Source organism: Bemisia tabaci, chromosome 7, assembly GCF_918797505.1.
Source record: "Bemisia tabaci chromosome 7, PGI_BMITA_v3".
In the NCBI taxonomy this organism is placed as follows: Eukaryota; Metazoa; Arthropoda; class Insecta; order Hemiptera; family Aleyrodidae; genus Bemisia; species Bemisia tabaci.
In genome coordinates this window covers 44,100,229-44,117,087 of record NC_092799.1, presented here as the reverse complement: position 1 = coordinate 44,117,087, position 16,859 = coordinate 44,100,229, and the positions used below count along the sequence as shown (strand labels likewise).

Here is a 16,859-nt window from a genome sequence, read left to right as displayed (position 1 = left end):
TCAAAATCTCTCCTCCTTTTTCGCTTTTTAAAAGAAGACCAAATTAACATCATGGCTTGAAGTTATTATATAATATTCTATAAAAGAAAAAAAAGTCACTGAAATTTTCAAAAAATTAAGTTTAGTAGTTTCCTGTGTAGAAAATAAACATGACGGGAAGTCTGAAACGTTGCAAACCGAGATACGCATTTCTGCAATTCCACCAGCGACAGTAGTAATTCCCATTGAGTTTATCCCGAAATTTTATCCCAAGGCAAAATACCTAAAGAGCAAATTGCTGTGGCATGCGATGCAAGAGCTCCATTGGACCGAGTTTGGTAGAAAATAATCAAGTTAATTGGCAAACAGGGGTTCCACTCATTCGTTCTTTGAAGGAACACTATAAGCATCAAGAAGTCTGTAATTGGTTCTTGTTTCTAAATTAAGGCACTGGATGCGAAAAGGGCACTTCTCCTTTACAGTATTTCAGGGTCTCCACTAATATTTCATTCATTGTAAGGAAAGTGAATGCATCCATTTCACTAAAAATTTTAGTACTTAAATGTTCCTTGTGATTTACAATTTTCTATGGAAAGAATTCTGGAAAAATCACAGACTAAATTCTTCTCGAAGGGATTAATTAGCAACAGAGATTCTGAGACACAACAATCGAGAAGTGCCATGTTTGCATCTAGTGCTTCAATTGATTTCACTGATAAGATATCAGATATCTGAGAGGGACCCGACCGAGCCTTTCATTTCTTCCTCTGAATTGATTTGGCTAGATTTACATCTAGGAGAGGGGGGCCGAGTAATTGAAATTTGTTTTGGAAAAAAATCATGGAGACATCAATGTCTCATCGTCGTCGTCGTCAATACTGTTTCGCAAAAATTGCTATGGTCAAGAAATTAAATTTAGCAAGAGCTGAGTGACGCAGTGACATAATTTGCATGGCTATTTTGTTTCATTTATTTACTTTAATTTGTTTCTAATATTCCACAAGGGGAGTGGTGAGTTACTAAAAGGCAAAGAGTGAATAAGAAAACAAAATGGAGGAGGTGTATGTTTGAACTTGATCAGAATAATTAGCAATGAACTTAGTCCTATTGAGGTTGGCTGATAATACGCAGGTAGAAGGACCAGAAATTAGCGTGCATGATAAATGTAGTAGCCTCTGAAATGGCTGTGTGCCCAACTTCATTACAGGGCGCACAGGTAAGCGAAGCTTCGTATAGTTTTTCTTAGGTATTAAAATAATGAGCTTGATGGCCACAGTCAATACTGATCATAATAGTGCAGTAGATTAAGCAGATGGATGAAGACAGAGCAAATCAAGTGCATGAACGGCCGGGCAACACCACTCATTTAGGCGACTCAATCAAAAGGTTGATACATGCGATTAAACAGCACCATTCATAAAACATGGTAAAAACGTGGCTAGAATTTTGTCTAACATGCTATGAGAAGACTCCAACAGCATGGAATTTGAAAAGTTTGAACTCTTAACAACCAACTACGCCTTGGGTTCATTCATTGAAAAAGCTCGGGTACGCCTTGATAGACAATGAATTCAGTCAAGGTTCACCAGTCTATAACTTCTCTTTACGAGTGCAGTCACGAGCTCTGCATAACATGAAAAACGTTGATAAACTCTGCATCAAATGTAATATGCTACCGATAATACTGACCACCTGTAAGAATAAAGTGCAAGATTAGGAGAGCGCCAATGACGTGGAGTGGCAAGTTGAACAAAGGATTCATACTAAAACCCCTGTAACACTGAATTATATGTTCACTTTGAGTTTGAAGCATCAGTACAGTCGAATCGTTCATTCCCAACATTTTGAATCTGAACTTGAAGAGCAGCACAGTGAGCTCATTCACTCGGAGAGCTACGCTATGATGCTCTGTAATTGCATGGAAAAAATAAGAGATGGTAGGGCTAAAAATAATTGAGTAGTATGAATTTGTGAAAAGAGTAACAGCCAAAGAAAAACTCACCAGTGAGGTAACAGGATCTAGTCTCACGGTCTTCAGAGTATTAATTCACAAAATATTAGTTGAGGGCTGAAATACTCGTCACTTGAGTTTCATTCACGATTACGAATGAGAGGTTTTAACATAAATGTCGTAATAAATATTCAACTACAAGTTTGGCATTCGTTTGCCAGAGACAAGCATTGACACAATTTATTAACGAGGATACGAACCATTCTTGGGTTATGTTTCCGATAATTTCTTTACGGTAATTACCACGCACAATGGAAAAACAAGAGAAATATTCAAAAACAAATTCACACGAGAAATATTACACACGGAGACCAGTAAAAGCTTCGCCAAGTTAATTTCAATCACTGAACTTTCAGGATCACAACATAACCAAAGTCGAGGATAACAACCGTTCATTCTCCGATGCGTTCAGCCAATCAGAGGGCGTGATTTTCTGGCAAGACGGTGGCGTGATATGACGTCATAGCTTTGCCTAACTTTATTTTATAGGTTGCCAACTATTTCATGAATTATTTTGCTTCTTACCTTCCTCCGGAACCGGAACATGTTCAATCCGATCTGATTTAACGCTAATTTAACGTGTCCTTGCGGAAATATTGAGTGCTAATAAGCAAATATCTCTGGAATAAAGTTTTCAATATGCAGCGAAGACAAGAATTTTTTTTTGATACTACAGGGACTCTATATGATACTTACTATCTATTTCTAGCATTTTATATTTAAATGATTCGGTACGTTTTTCCCGACGTCACGAAGCTAAATATACTCCAGATTTCTATCTCTGACAATATTAATTGACATTACATATCAATGCCGAGAGTAAAAAAGTATTTTTCCTATTTTTTCCAACCACTACGCACTCATTCGTGTACGAGTTGGCAACGCTTTTTCGGAAGCTCTTTCAAAAAATGCGCGGGACGATCAACCGTGGCTGGTAATGCGTCATCAAAGGAGGGAGGAGAGTGGAAAGGGGGTGATGACTGTCTACTGCGTGGTTATCCCTCAGGAGGACACGTGTCCTTAATTCTAGCACTCATCCGCAGCATTTATCAATGCTGAGTGGCTCATTGATTTTTCCGACATACCAAATTATGAAATTCCTATTTTTGTAGCTTTTCTCCCTTGTAAAAGAAATATTATGAATTTTCCTTTTTTTATCTCTGCTGCAATCTGATAAGTTTTAAAAAGAATACAAAGCCACGATGGAGAATAAAATATACACCTCATTTTAACTCCCATGATTTACACTGACTAAGTAAAAATATCAGTGGCTTTCCTCTGTGTGCCTTCAGTGTAAACAGATTTGACCCAGCGTGTAAGATTCACCTTAGAGGTGAAAAATCAAATTGATCAGTGCAGCAAAGTACCAGTATCCCAAAAAACTTGTTTCGTAGGAGCTTTGCAATAAGGTTGTAGGAAATTGCACTTTTTTGTGTGACAAAACTTGGAACTAATTGTAAATTGCGCCAGTAATTGAGGTCATATGGCTGGAATAACTGCCAATTGCTGAAAACACGGTTTTAGAAATCCATGTCAGGCCTGTTGCCTAACTAGTCGTGTTTTTCAAGCAAGCGTAAAGAGGCATTACTTATTAATTTTTATTTCAATTTTTGTCATAAGAAAATTGCAATTTTTTTACAATCTGATTGCGAAGATTTGGCCAATACCTAGTTATAGAAAAATTGCAGAAGTAGTGTAATTTTTAAGCAATCGTACTGCAACTTTTTTGTTGGAAACTGCTAAGTGGCATGTAGAGAATGTCAAAACTGAAAATATATATTTTGACTCCATACATATCGGCGGTGTAGGTCAGCAACCACATATCTCGTTTGCGGTGTCTGAGAATCTCCGCCTCTACGTTATTTTTCGAAAAGAGAACAAATTGTCATCATTCCTTGAAGTTTTTGCAGAATTTTCTTCTCATAGCAAAGAAAAATCACGGCAGTTTTAAAGAATTACTGTTGAGTAGTTTTCTGTTTAAAAAATAAAGTATGACAGGAAGTCTGTGACGTCGCAAACCGAGTTATGTGATTGCCGACTTACACCGTCGATATGTCTTTCCACAGCTGCTGATGCTGAAATCGACTTATGTTATGGAAGATCATAGAATTTCAAAAAACGTTCATAGACACCCATGAACAACTATCAGTAATCCCTGACAAAGCTGTTGACCAACAGGTCCAGGGGATAGGAGCCCTTTTGGTTGGCTGTGAAGGCTTCCTTTAGCCAATGCGAAGAACAGCTAGGAGGCACGTTAGATACATACGTAGGTACCTTATTTCTGCATCATCTCATCAAATTGCAATTCTTTAGATTAGGTAAATGAAATTCTTGCTCATCATTACTTATTAAATCCCTGCAATTATCCTTAGATGTTCATTAATATGTGGTCTCAATAGATTTATCGATTTCAAGTAAAGTTTCAATTAAGAACTGTTGTGCTTATCAACTAGCCGAGACAAGACTGGAGGGAATGGAGTTGCGTGATTCATCAGCTTTGCTAGTCCTCCTTTTGGATGCACCCATGTTGGTTAGCCACAACTCATTGTTTACTTTTTGTCGATTCCATCCAACATGAGCTCAATATACTTAGAGGACATCTGATACAGCTGACCAATCACACAACTCCATTTCTCCTTTATCTTGTCTTGCCCAGTCAAAAAACAGAAAATTTCATAAAACGACCCACAGACCACTCCGATTGATGATTTCTTGAGCTCACCAATGCTAATGCACGGAAAAGTTGTCTAGGTGGGGGAACTGCGTGCTGCTTATCATAGTGAAACCACTAGATGATGGATTATTACGATTATGATACATGACAGGTAAAATGATATTTTTTCTGGGTATAAAAATTATGATTAGTGACTCAAATCAAACGAATTCTTTGGTTAAAATAAAGATTTTATTCTCTTCAACAAGATTTATCCAGGAGGCTAAACGGTGAGTAGCCTGCATTGTAAAGATTCACAATCTCTCCGAATTGGTTACAACTTTGATCCAAAGAGATGTGAAACGGCCTGAGAGAGGGGAAAAGTTTTGTAGACAAGTCAAAAATGGAAAAAATTTTTCTGTCTTAATATGTTGTAGGGGTAATACAGACAACAGGAAGGTAATTGATAAGCAATAGAGGATGTTCTTCAAGATAGTACGTAGAGAGGAGAGCAAAAGTACCTAGCATTTAAAGGATTACATCATTATGCTGATTCGAATTTTGTAATTCTCATTGGACTCTACAGAAGTCGCACATATTGATGTGTTTGTATGCAATAGCTGAAAAGCATTAAATACTTAAAGAAAACCAAAAATTCAAAGAGATAGTGGGATAAAAGATAAAATAGAGCCAAGAGGAGACAAAAGAAGATTCAATATCGAACGCTGAAATTTAGAGGACAAAAAAAAAAAACTTATCGAAAGGAGAGAATAACACTATGCCACCTAATTAAGCTATCAAAGGTAAACCTAGAGACTTCTTCAAAATCTAAATGAGACAGTTTGACCATCTTAAATTTCCAGAGATTTAAAGAAATTTAAAGAAGAAGAGGAAGAAATATTTCCCAGGTTAAAAAATTTCACCACTCATTTCAGATTCAGAAATACTATTTTCTTATTAGGTACGTATGAATTTATATCCGAGTGCTATTTTCATCAGAGACTACTGAAAGAATTTTAATCATATGTTTCTTTCAAATGTTTTTAATTTACTTATGAGGATTCAATACTTTAATAAAATATTAGAAACATTTAAAAAACTTATGACTGACCAAAAAACATTTAACTATGATGGGGAGAGAAGGGTCAAACACTGAAATAATATAATTTTGATAGTTAAACTGACCTTAACAAACAGCATCTTCGGATCTTAGAATCGATTTCCCCAAAGAAAAAAATATATAAATAAATTAATTGAGAAAATATGCAAGTAACGACTATGACAAGCTCTATATCCTTTATACAATTTAATTAATTAAAAGAGAAACAAAGGGGGTAAAATCATGCTCTAAAAGATTGCTATGTGACAAAACCTCCAAATATTATGCAACATGATTTTCTTTAAACTTTAAATATCTTGCTTTTTATTGAAACAGATCAAGATCCGGTTGAAAATATTATTGCTTCAAGTGTCTAGATGAAAGAAGAAGATTGAAGAACAAAGTACTACAGTGGTAACATATCTTAAATGCGTTCAAATGATTTCAAATTTTGCATTATTAGCTTTGAAAATCAACATTTTTTATTATGTCTTTAAGTTTTGAGATAAAATTTTTGGTGAAGAGGATTAATTAAAAAAAAAAGAGGAAGGAGGGGGGATATTACGATAGGGTTTAGAATAAACTGATGAAAGTTTAACGTAATAGACAAACCATACACACAGAGGTATGCTCATTTGAAACAAGATAATTGAGTCTAACTGAAATCTAATTCCGACTTCATGTGAATTGGAAAGTCTTATTATAACAAAAATTTCTTTGACATTGCAAATCAAACTTGTTAGCAAATGTCCTAAGAATGATGAAAAATTTGTATACTAATGTACCTTCCGTAATAGAAACTAAAGTTGTCCTTTTCCTTTTCTTTTCCAACTCCTTCAGCCAGAAATTAGTAGGATTTTCAGTGTAAAAAATATTGGCAGGGAAAATAACTTCGATGAATTCCAGCAAAAAAAGAACTACCAAAAAGTAAATAAACCTTGAAAACCTTTGATTTAAATTTAAATGGTTTTATATACATTCAAGTGTACACCGTACAGGTATAAAAATAAATCTTAAACAAAACAAGTAAGGTCAATAAATAAAAACAAAACAAACTAAAATTAACTAAACAGTTTTGATGAGAGAACAAAACAAATGTGTTGAAATTCACAAAAAAAAAAAAAAATTGTAGACATAGTGCTTAAATGTATTTTACATGGTTTAAAATTTAAGTAACTACAATGAAGTAATAGAACTACCACTACAAGCTATGATGCTAGAACAGGAGAAATCATAAATCGTATAAGGGGTGATAGGATATATCACAGATAAGAGCATCTGTTTTACTGTTTAAAGGCATGACATTGGTCAAAATATTAACTGGAAATATGATGAGGGGAACATTTACAAACTGAGGTATGGTGTCTGAGGAGATAATTGAAGCGAAGACATTGTTAAATATAGATTCATCAAACTAAATTATGTGTTTATCATACATTCAAAAAAAGCAACAGTGGATAAAATATTTAAACAAAACGTAAGAGCACCAAAAAAGAAATTTGAGAGTTTTCATCACTAATGCTAGCTGCAATGAAAAAAGTCACAAGGATTCTCACGCGTATTACGTAAAATTAAGTGACTTTGACTAGCAATTACGATTACAGTTTCTGGACAGTATTCACTATTTGCGAGCCACACAAGAATATATGAAGTGACGGAGACAGTGACACCTCTGCTCTAACTCATACACAATTAATGAGACTCTTAATGGACTATTTAATGCCTAATTGATAGCCCATGGTGACAAAAGGTAAGAAACGCAGAGTCGGTGCATATGCAGATTACAAGTCACTGTGGGAGGTAACAACCCCTGGCAGATGCTTTGATTACACCTTCGGACTCTCCACTGTTCCACCTTAAAATTGACGTTCAACATCAATTCTCTCACATTGTCCTAATGATTTCGCAAGGATGCTCGGAATAAAAAGCTTCAAGGGAATATTTATCTTAAACCTGGAAAACATGTTAGAGCTTAATAAAAAAGCTTTCATAATATGTACATAATGTTCCAACAGGAAACAACTTGAAAGAATTAAGTTTCTTTTAAATCACACTGTTTGACAGTATGTCGATTATTGGTGAACCCTTCGAGGTGCAGATTTGAATTGACGATTGATATTTTCGATGAAGTATAATCGTAGTAATGATAAAGGAAGACTTTAATTTGATATATTTGCCTCAGCTTAGGTGTGTATTATTTGGCAATGACTCACTATTTTATTTGAAATAACCCAAATTATGTCGATGTTGCTAGTTACATTGATTGAATTTAACAAGAGAAAAACCATTCCGCATTAGACGTCACACAGTTCCTTTACAATGAATAGGGGATAGATTTTGTTTTCGATGAACCAAAAAAAAAAAAAAAAATCCTTAGGGCAAAAAAATAAAATAAAATCTGTAACTTCCAAAATATAGCATTGCTCAAATTACAAGAAAATAATCTAATGGAAAAGAAAGTCTGGCACTGACTGATAAGGTATGGTTCCTTCCATTTAAGCCTATCGATTTATGGCTATGCCTCGTTCCCCTATTGGTGAAAAGAGTTAGTAAAGGAATAAACAATTTGTACTACTCTTGGTAAATGAGAAATCTAGTATGCTTTAAAAATAGTGGGTACACAATTGGTGAAATAATAGAATTATTAAAGTAAATTTTCTTTTCTGTTTCTCCTGATGAGCTGTTTGCAAACAAGCGCTCAGCTTGTAGAAAAGCACTTTAGATCTACAGAAAAAGGTCTTCCCAAACACACAGTAAAACTTCGTTTTGACTCTCTTGAGAGAAAAAAAAATGTTGATTGAAAATATCTCAAACCTTCATCTCATAGGAAATCCAATTGTTGGCCTATAAAAATGACTAACTGTCAATTTTCTTGAATTTGGCACCTACTTTACTTCATATATTACAAAATAGTTACCAACAGAATTGGAACGAAGTTTAAAAAGGGATGGAAAAATATAATTAATGGATCAAAGTTTTTTAAAACTTTTCTCAGACAACAGAGCTGCCAAGCAACAGTTGTAATTTTGCAATAAGCATTAGAAACAGACTCGTCCAATCAATAGATCTAAGGGTATTTAGATTATGCACTGACTGATTCTAGTTACCTGCCTCCAAATCATACCAATCCCTGAAGAAGAATTTGTCTGTTTTGAAACATAATTCTCCTTTACATCCAGAAATACCTCTGGTCTGGTACCTCAACTGATCAAAAACAGGAACGTTCTTTCACTTATGCTGCAAGAGAGAACTTTTGGTGCGATGGTTAAAGAAAATTCAATGTACTTAGTAAAGTTCTTGGACCAAAAATTTTGATTATTACAGTGGTATTCATTGCTCATAATTTCACTAACATTGGAAAAGTAGAGGTTTCCTCTAGCAGAGAAAAATTATGAATTCAGAAAATACCAATACTTGGTCATCATTTGTTTAAACGAAGTTTTACTATAAAAATAATACAAAGATTAAGAATAAAATAATTCATTATGTATAGTATGAGCAATCTAATAAATAAATAATATTGTAATTGAATGACATTTAAAGCCAGGTTAGCCTGATTAAAACAGGGAGATTTTTAGCAATTATGAACAGCAAAGACTTTCAAAGTCTACACGATCATGACATATTTCAACTGACGAGCGAACATATGAGGTGTGCATTTGTCATCTCTATGTACAATGATCAAATAATTTTCCAAATTTTTCCAGAAACTTTCACTGTGCGATTGCAGATTTGAGAGGGCTAAGTATCATTTCGCAATACATAAACACAGTGCCAAATACTAATGAATAAAGGCAACACATCAAATGATCACTCTTCAATTATAAATATATGGTCAGCGTTTTATTAAGAATTACAAATGAGAGGATAAATACACACTTAGTTGATGGTTAAAAAGAGACTAAATAATAACAAAGAATTACAAAGGTACAAACTGAAATTATAATTACTTATAGAGCAGCACCATAATTCATGAGACTGAAACAGAGACAAACAGGCTGTTTTAACAGCGCAAGACACAACTAGCAACATGCCACATGATGGTACTTTCACACGACCCAAAAATCTATCTACTTTAAAGCTGAAACATAAAATTATCATAAGGTAAATTTTTAAAAAATGAAGTAAAAAATAAAAATAACTATAAGCATAAAATCTGTCTTAACACTCAGATTTTCAAAACTGAAAAAAGAACCACTTACAATCTTAAAGTTAAGCAGACAGAGTATATAGTGCTGCAGCGAACTGAGCAGATTTAATAAGTATTTTTAGTATTTTGTATAATTTGTTTTCAGGTCATTAAAAGAACAAGGATTTGTACCAACTGAATCAGTACTGTTAGACTAATATCCAACATTTCTTTCATTGGTAGAGATCATTCTATCAGCAATTTAGGGCTCAGGGCTTGTAGATATTCTACCTTTTTTTAAAAATAACTATCCTCTCTAGACCCTTGCTTTTCCTTGATAATACTGAATTAGATAATTATGATTGCTTCAATAATGATGCATGCAACAATATCCATGAGACGCGAAAGAAAAATTTCCTAAGGGTCAGATTGCTGGGCTAGATCCTGGCAAAAATTCAGAGAGGAGAGTATAATTCAATAATGATTCACAAAGAAAAATCAAGCTTCTGCCTGGCTGACAAGAACTAAAACGCTGATTCTTACATGGTAAAACACTCTCTTCAATATTGATATTTGAGTGAAGCTTCACAGGTTTTGATCAGTGCTATTGGAAGACACAAAGGTTGCATCAATCCTCCATTATAGTTTATCTCAAAAGCTTTCCAGTTATTCATTTTTAAATAATTTGACTACTTTTAATACTCTGCCTGCAATAGTAGAAATTACTTAAATTAAAGGGATCTAGAAAGCTTCCAACTTTTATGGAGTGTAAAAATAAGAAAAACCAAGATTTCTGAATATTTCGAGAGAGGTTCCAAACAATGAAAAACTTTTACAGTATTTGCAAAACTGGATGTTCTATAAATTTTGGGAAATCTCTGCGAGGCATCCTTCCTGGGGGATGAAGACGAAAAACAAAATTATATCTTCAAAAGTTAAAATTTTCAAATTCATGACTGGCTGACACTTAGCTCTGTGACTATATAGAGTTAAAGAGCTCAATATGAGAGGTTCTTTTCTATAAGAGGTGTTCCCAGAACCAGATAATTTAAGAAATAATGATGAAAAAAAGGTTTTTAACATTTTAACTTTTTTCAAAATTTTAGACCACTTCGATATATTCAGGTGCTCTTTTTTCAGTATCCTTCGCACAATAGGTGTTCCCTGCACTGTCTGCAAAAATGTATTGCAAAGATAAGAGGGGCCAGCTAATCGTTTTGAATTGTGCAAAAGTAGAGTAACAGGATATCCACCGGGGGAAAGAAGGTACTTAACTGATGAGGGTAGAATTTCTTACGGCAAAGATCCGTGACTGGATTTAGAGTGAGAAAAGTTAGCTTCTGCTTGGACTTTTTTTGATCTGCTATTTTTGAGATACTTTCTCAGTTTTGGTTGTGAAATGTTCTTCATAGAAAACCTATTATCAATGGAACCTGGCCTCATTTACAGAGGTTTTTCACTTTGATTTTGTCTACTCTCAAATGGACTATCTTCTGATAAAACCTGCTGAGAATTAAGTGTTTTTGAACTCATAACAGCGTCTTCGATATGCAATCACGCCAAGACAGTGTACAAAAAGCATTATGATCATTGATTCTTACCTCCCAACAGTTAAGGTTACTTCACTCAAGAAGTATCGTATATAATGAAAGACATTTACAAAGTAAAATAAACAAGTTATATCATAAATGAGACATTCTCCTGGCTTCCCAGCCTTTCCTGAAATTATCTTATCTATGTTAAACATAAGAAAACTTCAGATGATATTTCAACTGATCCCTGATTTTACAACCCTGCACTGAACTAGACAAAGACAAAAACTGTGCTTGTTTTCCACTTAAATGACGGATAGATATGACCAAAAATGTGTGAAGGCAAAAACAGAGAAGGAAGGAAAGAGTTTTTCCGGGTGAGTACTAAAGAAAAATGAGAGAACTATTTACACTGGTGGGGGTTGAGCCATAAATAACAGCTTAATTGGTACGCCATTCATGACTCAGGAACAGTGGAGTCTGACAAAATCCCAAGAAAAGGATTACTCAGCCCTCAACTGCTCAGCAGTTCATTCAGTAGAAAGATCTGTATTTTACAGCACAGTAATGCTACTTCAGAAGCTTGAACTGTTCATTGATGTTAAGTATTTCTTGCTTCATTTTAGATTTCACCGAAGTAAAATGAGAAGCCAAGAAAAAAGAGTAAAGAAGGCAAGATATGTAAAAAAATTACAAACCTTGATCAAAACAACTTGGGTTGATGAACTTGAGGAGATCATTATCAGACATGTTTTTCAAATCTTGTGGAATTTCCACTTCTGGTTTTTTCTCGACAACTGGTGGGTATAAAGTGGTGCTCTGGAGGCTGGCAACCATTGTGCTTGCTGCCGCAGTGCCAACAGGAGTGTTTAATAAAGACATGGACATGGTGGTCGTAGGACTTGGTCCTGGTAGGACAGAGCTCTCCATTGGTTGAGTATTGCATAGCGCATTTCCTGCCCCAATATGACATTCAGCAGTCGAGTTGACAAAGGCATCAAGATTCTCCGTTGCACTCGCTGTAACTGTTGAATTTACAGAAACAGAGGTATCCATCGCAACAGGAGAAGCTTCAGGTATTAAAGGGGTTTTCATTTGGCTCTCAATCACTGTTGTTGGTACATTCAGAACAGCACTGGGTATTGTCTCTGGAGGCATGAGCATTGGGTGGACAATGACCCCTGATCGATTGGAATCTGTGAATACTTGTTGTAAGACATTCGTGCTTGTTATTGGCACATTTGTACTTGAGAACTGAACTGTGCTTTTGCAATCAGCATTCGAGACATGCGTGTTAGAACTGGTAAAACTGCTGTTATCTACAGCTGTGGGGGGCATTTGGTAGCTCATGAAGTTCGAGTTGGCTTTAGGTTGTTGAAAAGGATGCCCATTCACGCCAGGCGGCGAGTTTTCAAGACGTGAGAGGTATTTTTCAACACTCTGAGCACTCTGTGTTGGCAAGGGGGCACTGGCTTGCTCAGAAACTAATGTGTTCAATGTTGTCATATTTGGTGCCTCGGTTGTTGACAGTAGCGGCAGACATGTTGGCTGCGACTGTGAGAGAGAAGGCACAGGCGGTACAGCCGGGCTCAACTCTTGCACCCCAACAATGGGTTTAGGTTCAGGAGAAATGATTTGAGGAGGGGTTTCCAATTCTGTTTTCAAATTGGGTGGTGAGAGTACATCCGGCACTATCATGGGAACAGAGTTCCGCCGGCCTCCGAGAGGGATTAAAGCAGGTGGAGGTAAAAGCATTGTCTTTCCTCTGAGCTGTCGTTTTTGATGGTTGTCTCCTAAGCCACTATCTGGGCTTTGCCACATCATGACAGGATGAACATCGCCTGGTAAAAGAACAAATAAAAATATATGAGTGAATCAAATAAACTCTTGAAGAGTTCCCATCATACCTCGGTACAAAACAGATGGAGTAAAGCAAACCAAACATATCTAAATGAAAAGTTTCGAAACAAAACTTACAGCAAAATAGTTCTGAACTGGTAACATTAGTTAGGAAGGAACAAACAGTGCGGTAAGGCACGACTGGTGCTCCCTGGCTCTTTGTATAAAAGCGCAAGCCGCTTTATATCCTGTTTAACATGTCTTGTATGCTTCTTAACACCTGTTAAATGTCCCGACGCTTTATCTCCTTATACTCATTTCGAACTAAACGGAGAGGAAGAATCCAGTTGTGTTGGATAAAATAATATTTTCTTCCGATCATTTAAGAGGTTTTTTTTCGAGTTGCTGTGAGCTTTGCTACATCGATGGTGAAACTCTCAAACTTGTACCTCAGTTAGCAACTTAGCAGTCTTCCTGTTACTTTATTCTTTAAATGTAAAATTACTCAATATCAACTCTTGAAACCTTCGGTAATTTTTCTTCTCTAAGTGAAGAATATTCTGTGAAAATTCCAAGCAATCATGTTGAGTCGTTCTCTTTTAAAAAAGTAAAGAGGGAGCTGAGATTTTGAAGCACTGCAAACGAGATACAAGGTTCGACAGTTTCGCTGTAGATACGTTTGCTTTACAGTATTGATAAGTGTGTTGGCTGTAAATTGTGTCGATTCGTTGCCAAGAAGTTCTCCAAGAAAACAAACATCAGACAGTAATTCTACACTTTGGCAGTCAATTTTAATAAAGTTCAGAATACTTTCAATTTGGGAAACGAATCAGAGTTGAGTTTTATTAAAATCGGACTGCCCTCGTGTAATCAATAAAATAGCTTGATGTTCATAATTCAGAGTTTAAAAGCTACACAATTTAAAGGCAGGACAGATGCAGCAATGAAAATGTGTAGGTGGTAGTATACATTCCTGCAAGACCTGCCCCAAATTTGTCACTTTAGAATAAAAGAAACTGAACTTATTGGAAATAAAAAAAATCATCCATCGGATTTTGGAATGCAGAGCTCAATAGCTATCTTAGTTTTGAGAAATGAAAGAATTTTTTTGAAAAAATTTGATAGGTGCCATGACATTATGCGACATGAAACATTCTCAAAATGCGGAGGTACCCTAGTTATTTTCAGCCGCCACTCGCCAGGCCAACTGGTGAAACACAGGGGCACTATGAATAGTTATGTATGGAAACATTTTGTTTGGTGACCCTTACTTGGAGAATTTCTTGGAGTTATATAGCCTGCAACAGGCAACTCAGGGGCCAGTGAAGGCTGAGATGATAGAGTCAATAAATCATCAGAACGGTACTTGGATGAGGACATTTCTCCCACTGGAAAAATAGAAAAATATAAGGTCAAAAAAGATAGGGGCATGATAAGGAGGAAATATCTAATAATCAAGTTGTGGGCTGCAGCTGACTCTTGCTACATTTTTTGCAGTCAAATTTAAAAAAAGCATCTATCATGATAATCAAAAATAATTTCAGTGCTTAAAGAAAATTTTTTTCTTTAAAAAAACGCTTCTTCATGGAAAATGAGCATGGATATGTAAGCTAGAGTTGACAGAACACTCATTGTTATTTTACGTGCATTAAATTTGATGATTACAAAAAACAAGGATCTTCTTACATCTGATGTACAATTGACGTGAAACTCTAAATTAAAACTATCAAGAAATTATTTTAGTGGTGGAGGTGGTGTTCCTGCCAGTCTATGCTTTCAGCCTCCATTTTGCTTGCTTGTAATTTCAAGAAAATTATAGATAAAGACAAGAAGCAAAGAAGCAGATGAAATGAAATGAAAAAAAGTCTAATTGCGTTGTGCATGTCTCTCACAAAAATACCTACTGTATGATTGAATAAAAAGTGAGTTACTTTCTCTATTAATATTGAGGGACAGAAAATGGCTTTCTAAAATATACATATATTACCATCGCTCCTCTGGACATTTTAGAAAGGGCTGCTCTTTTTAAAGAGACCGATAGTTCTGGAAGTTTGGATTTAAGTACCTATAACTTTTATGAAGGGCGAAGTTGACAACTTTTAAGACTGACTGACTATATTTGATGTGGTAAAATTTCTGCGAAAGTATTTGGTTTTGGAAAGACGCTTTAAAACCACGATTCTAAGCCTTTATTCTAAGTTATTGAGAAAATGGAACTGCAGAAAATTTTACAGGATGAGATTTTAAAATCCACAGATTTCTAAAAAAAATGATCTTCAGAAGAAATTCGGCAGCTTCAAATGCAATTAGACAATTTAGGTTGAAGCCATTTAATTATGAGGACTGCTTCCCCCTTTTCACATTCACTGAATTTTTGTTTTGGTTACTACCATATTTGTAGCAGAGAGGTCTCCAGGAAGTATAATGAAGACAAATAAAGCTAAGGTAAGAAACCGTGGGAAGAGAACTGAGAAAAAATTAAATGAACAAGATACAATCCTAAATAATAAACTCTGGCTCACAAATCTCAATTGTTTTTTTATGTGTTATGGGAGGTAGAGTTTACTGTTATAAAGGAGAGGTGTTGCTGGAGGCCAAAATCAGCTCTCGCCCTGAATTTCTGTAATTCAAGCTTCTTTTGAAAGGAGGCCTACATCTCACAATGATAATTAGTTTCAGACGGTCGCTAAATCTTTTTGGTGAGATAAATAGCTGTAAAACATGGATCTGGAAGTCAAATCTGACCATAGTACATGTAATTTGGCTTTAATACTGTTTACAACCAGGGCGTATGCTGGCATCAGGGTGATTCTTCCATTGATTGACCTCTTTTGTGCTAAAAAAAACATGCTGATAGCTTGACCTTCAATTGAAAAAGGAAGTTAATCTAAGAAGAAACCATGAAGAATGGCCATTGATGACTTTTAGACCCACGTTCGCAGCAATAATTCTTGCAGAAAGGATTCATTACAGTTATTTGCGGTTCCTTGGTAGAAAAAAAAGGTTGACAAATCTGATGCTTTAATTATCTGCTCTAGTGTGAGGAATTACTCCGCAAGAGAGAATATATTCTACCAGTTGACTTTGTTACAAATTCAATGCAACAAAGTTCTTTACATATTAAGACAAATGGAATCGAAAAAACATGCAACTTACAGGGATATATTTCTCGAATTGACATGAATCGTTTTTTTTTCTTTTTTTTTTTCGGTAGAATGAGGGACAACTTAATTTAAAAAGTTTGGAGCAAACATTACAATGCTATATAGGCTATATTTATGTTCTTGAAAGCTCTTGAACATTTTTAGACTGGCGATAGTTTGAAATTTTATATGCAGTTTTCATAAAACTCAATTTCTTGCGCCTTTTTACCAAACACTGCCTCATAAGTTAGTTGTTCTTCCATTTTTTAACAGATCATTGAATCGTGAAAACATAGAAGCTTTCGTAGTGGAGGAAATCGAATTAATTTTTGAGTAAAAATCAGTAATGTAACTTTACTACGTCCAATAGGTGCATAAAATTTGTCTGAAAATTGGATTCAAGTTGGTGATCATGGTAAAGGTGACGTCATGACTCTGCATTATGGTATTCTCACTACAGAAATAAGGGTCTAA

The 16,859-nt window shown here is 35.2% G+C and overlaps 2 protein-coding genes across 5 annotated transcripts in view; both read right to left on the bottom strand.

The window, feature by feature from the left end:
- The window catches only part of Acsl (Acyl-CoA synthetase long-chain), a 52,816-nt gene extending 50,504 nt beyond the window's left edge, over positions 1 to 2,312 (bottom strand). Inside the window, exon 1 of the mRNA XM_072302639.1 lies at positions 1,982 to 2,312. The gene's annotated coding sequence lies outside the window, so the exon portion shown is untranslated. The remainder of the gene's footprint in view (positions 1 to 1,981) is intronic.
- A 2,561-nt stretch (positions 2,313 to 4,873) lies between these two features.
- Positions 4,874 to 16,859, bottom strand: part of NFAT (NFAT nuclear factor) — a 211,785-nt gene continuing 199,799 nt past the window's right edge. For all 4 annotated transcript variants that reach the window (XM_019049619.2, XM_019049618.2, XM_072302637.1 and 1 more), the window contains 3 exons: positions 14,514 to 14,630; positions 12,102 to 13,244; positions 4,874 to 9,823 (listed from right to left, as the gene is read on the bottom strand). In XM_019049619.2, coding sequence (XP_018905164.2) covers positions 9,813 to 9,823; positions 12,102 to 13,244; positions 14,514 to 14,630 — 1,271 coding nt within the window. In that variant the 3' untranslated portion in view covers positions 4,874 to 9,812. The remainder of the gene's footprint in view (positions 9,824 to 12,101; positions 13,245 to 14,513; positions 14,631 to 16,859) is intronic.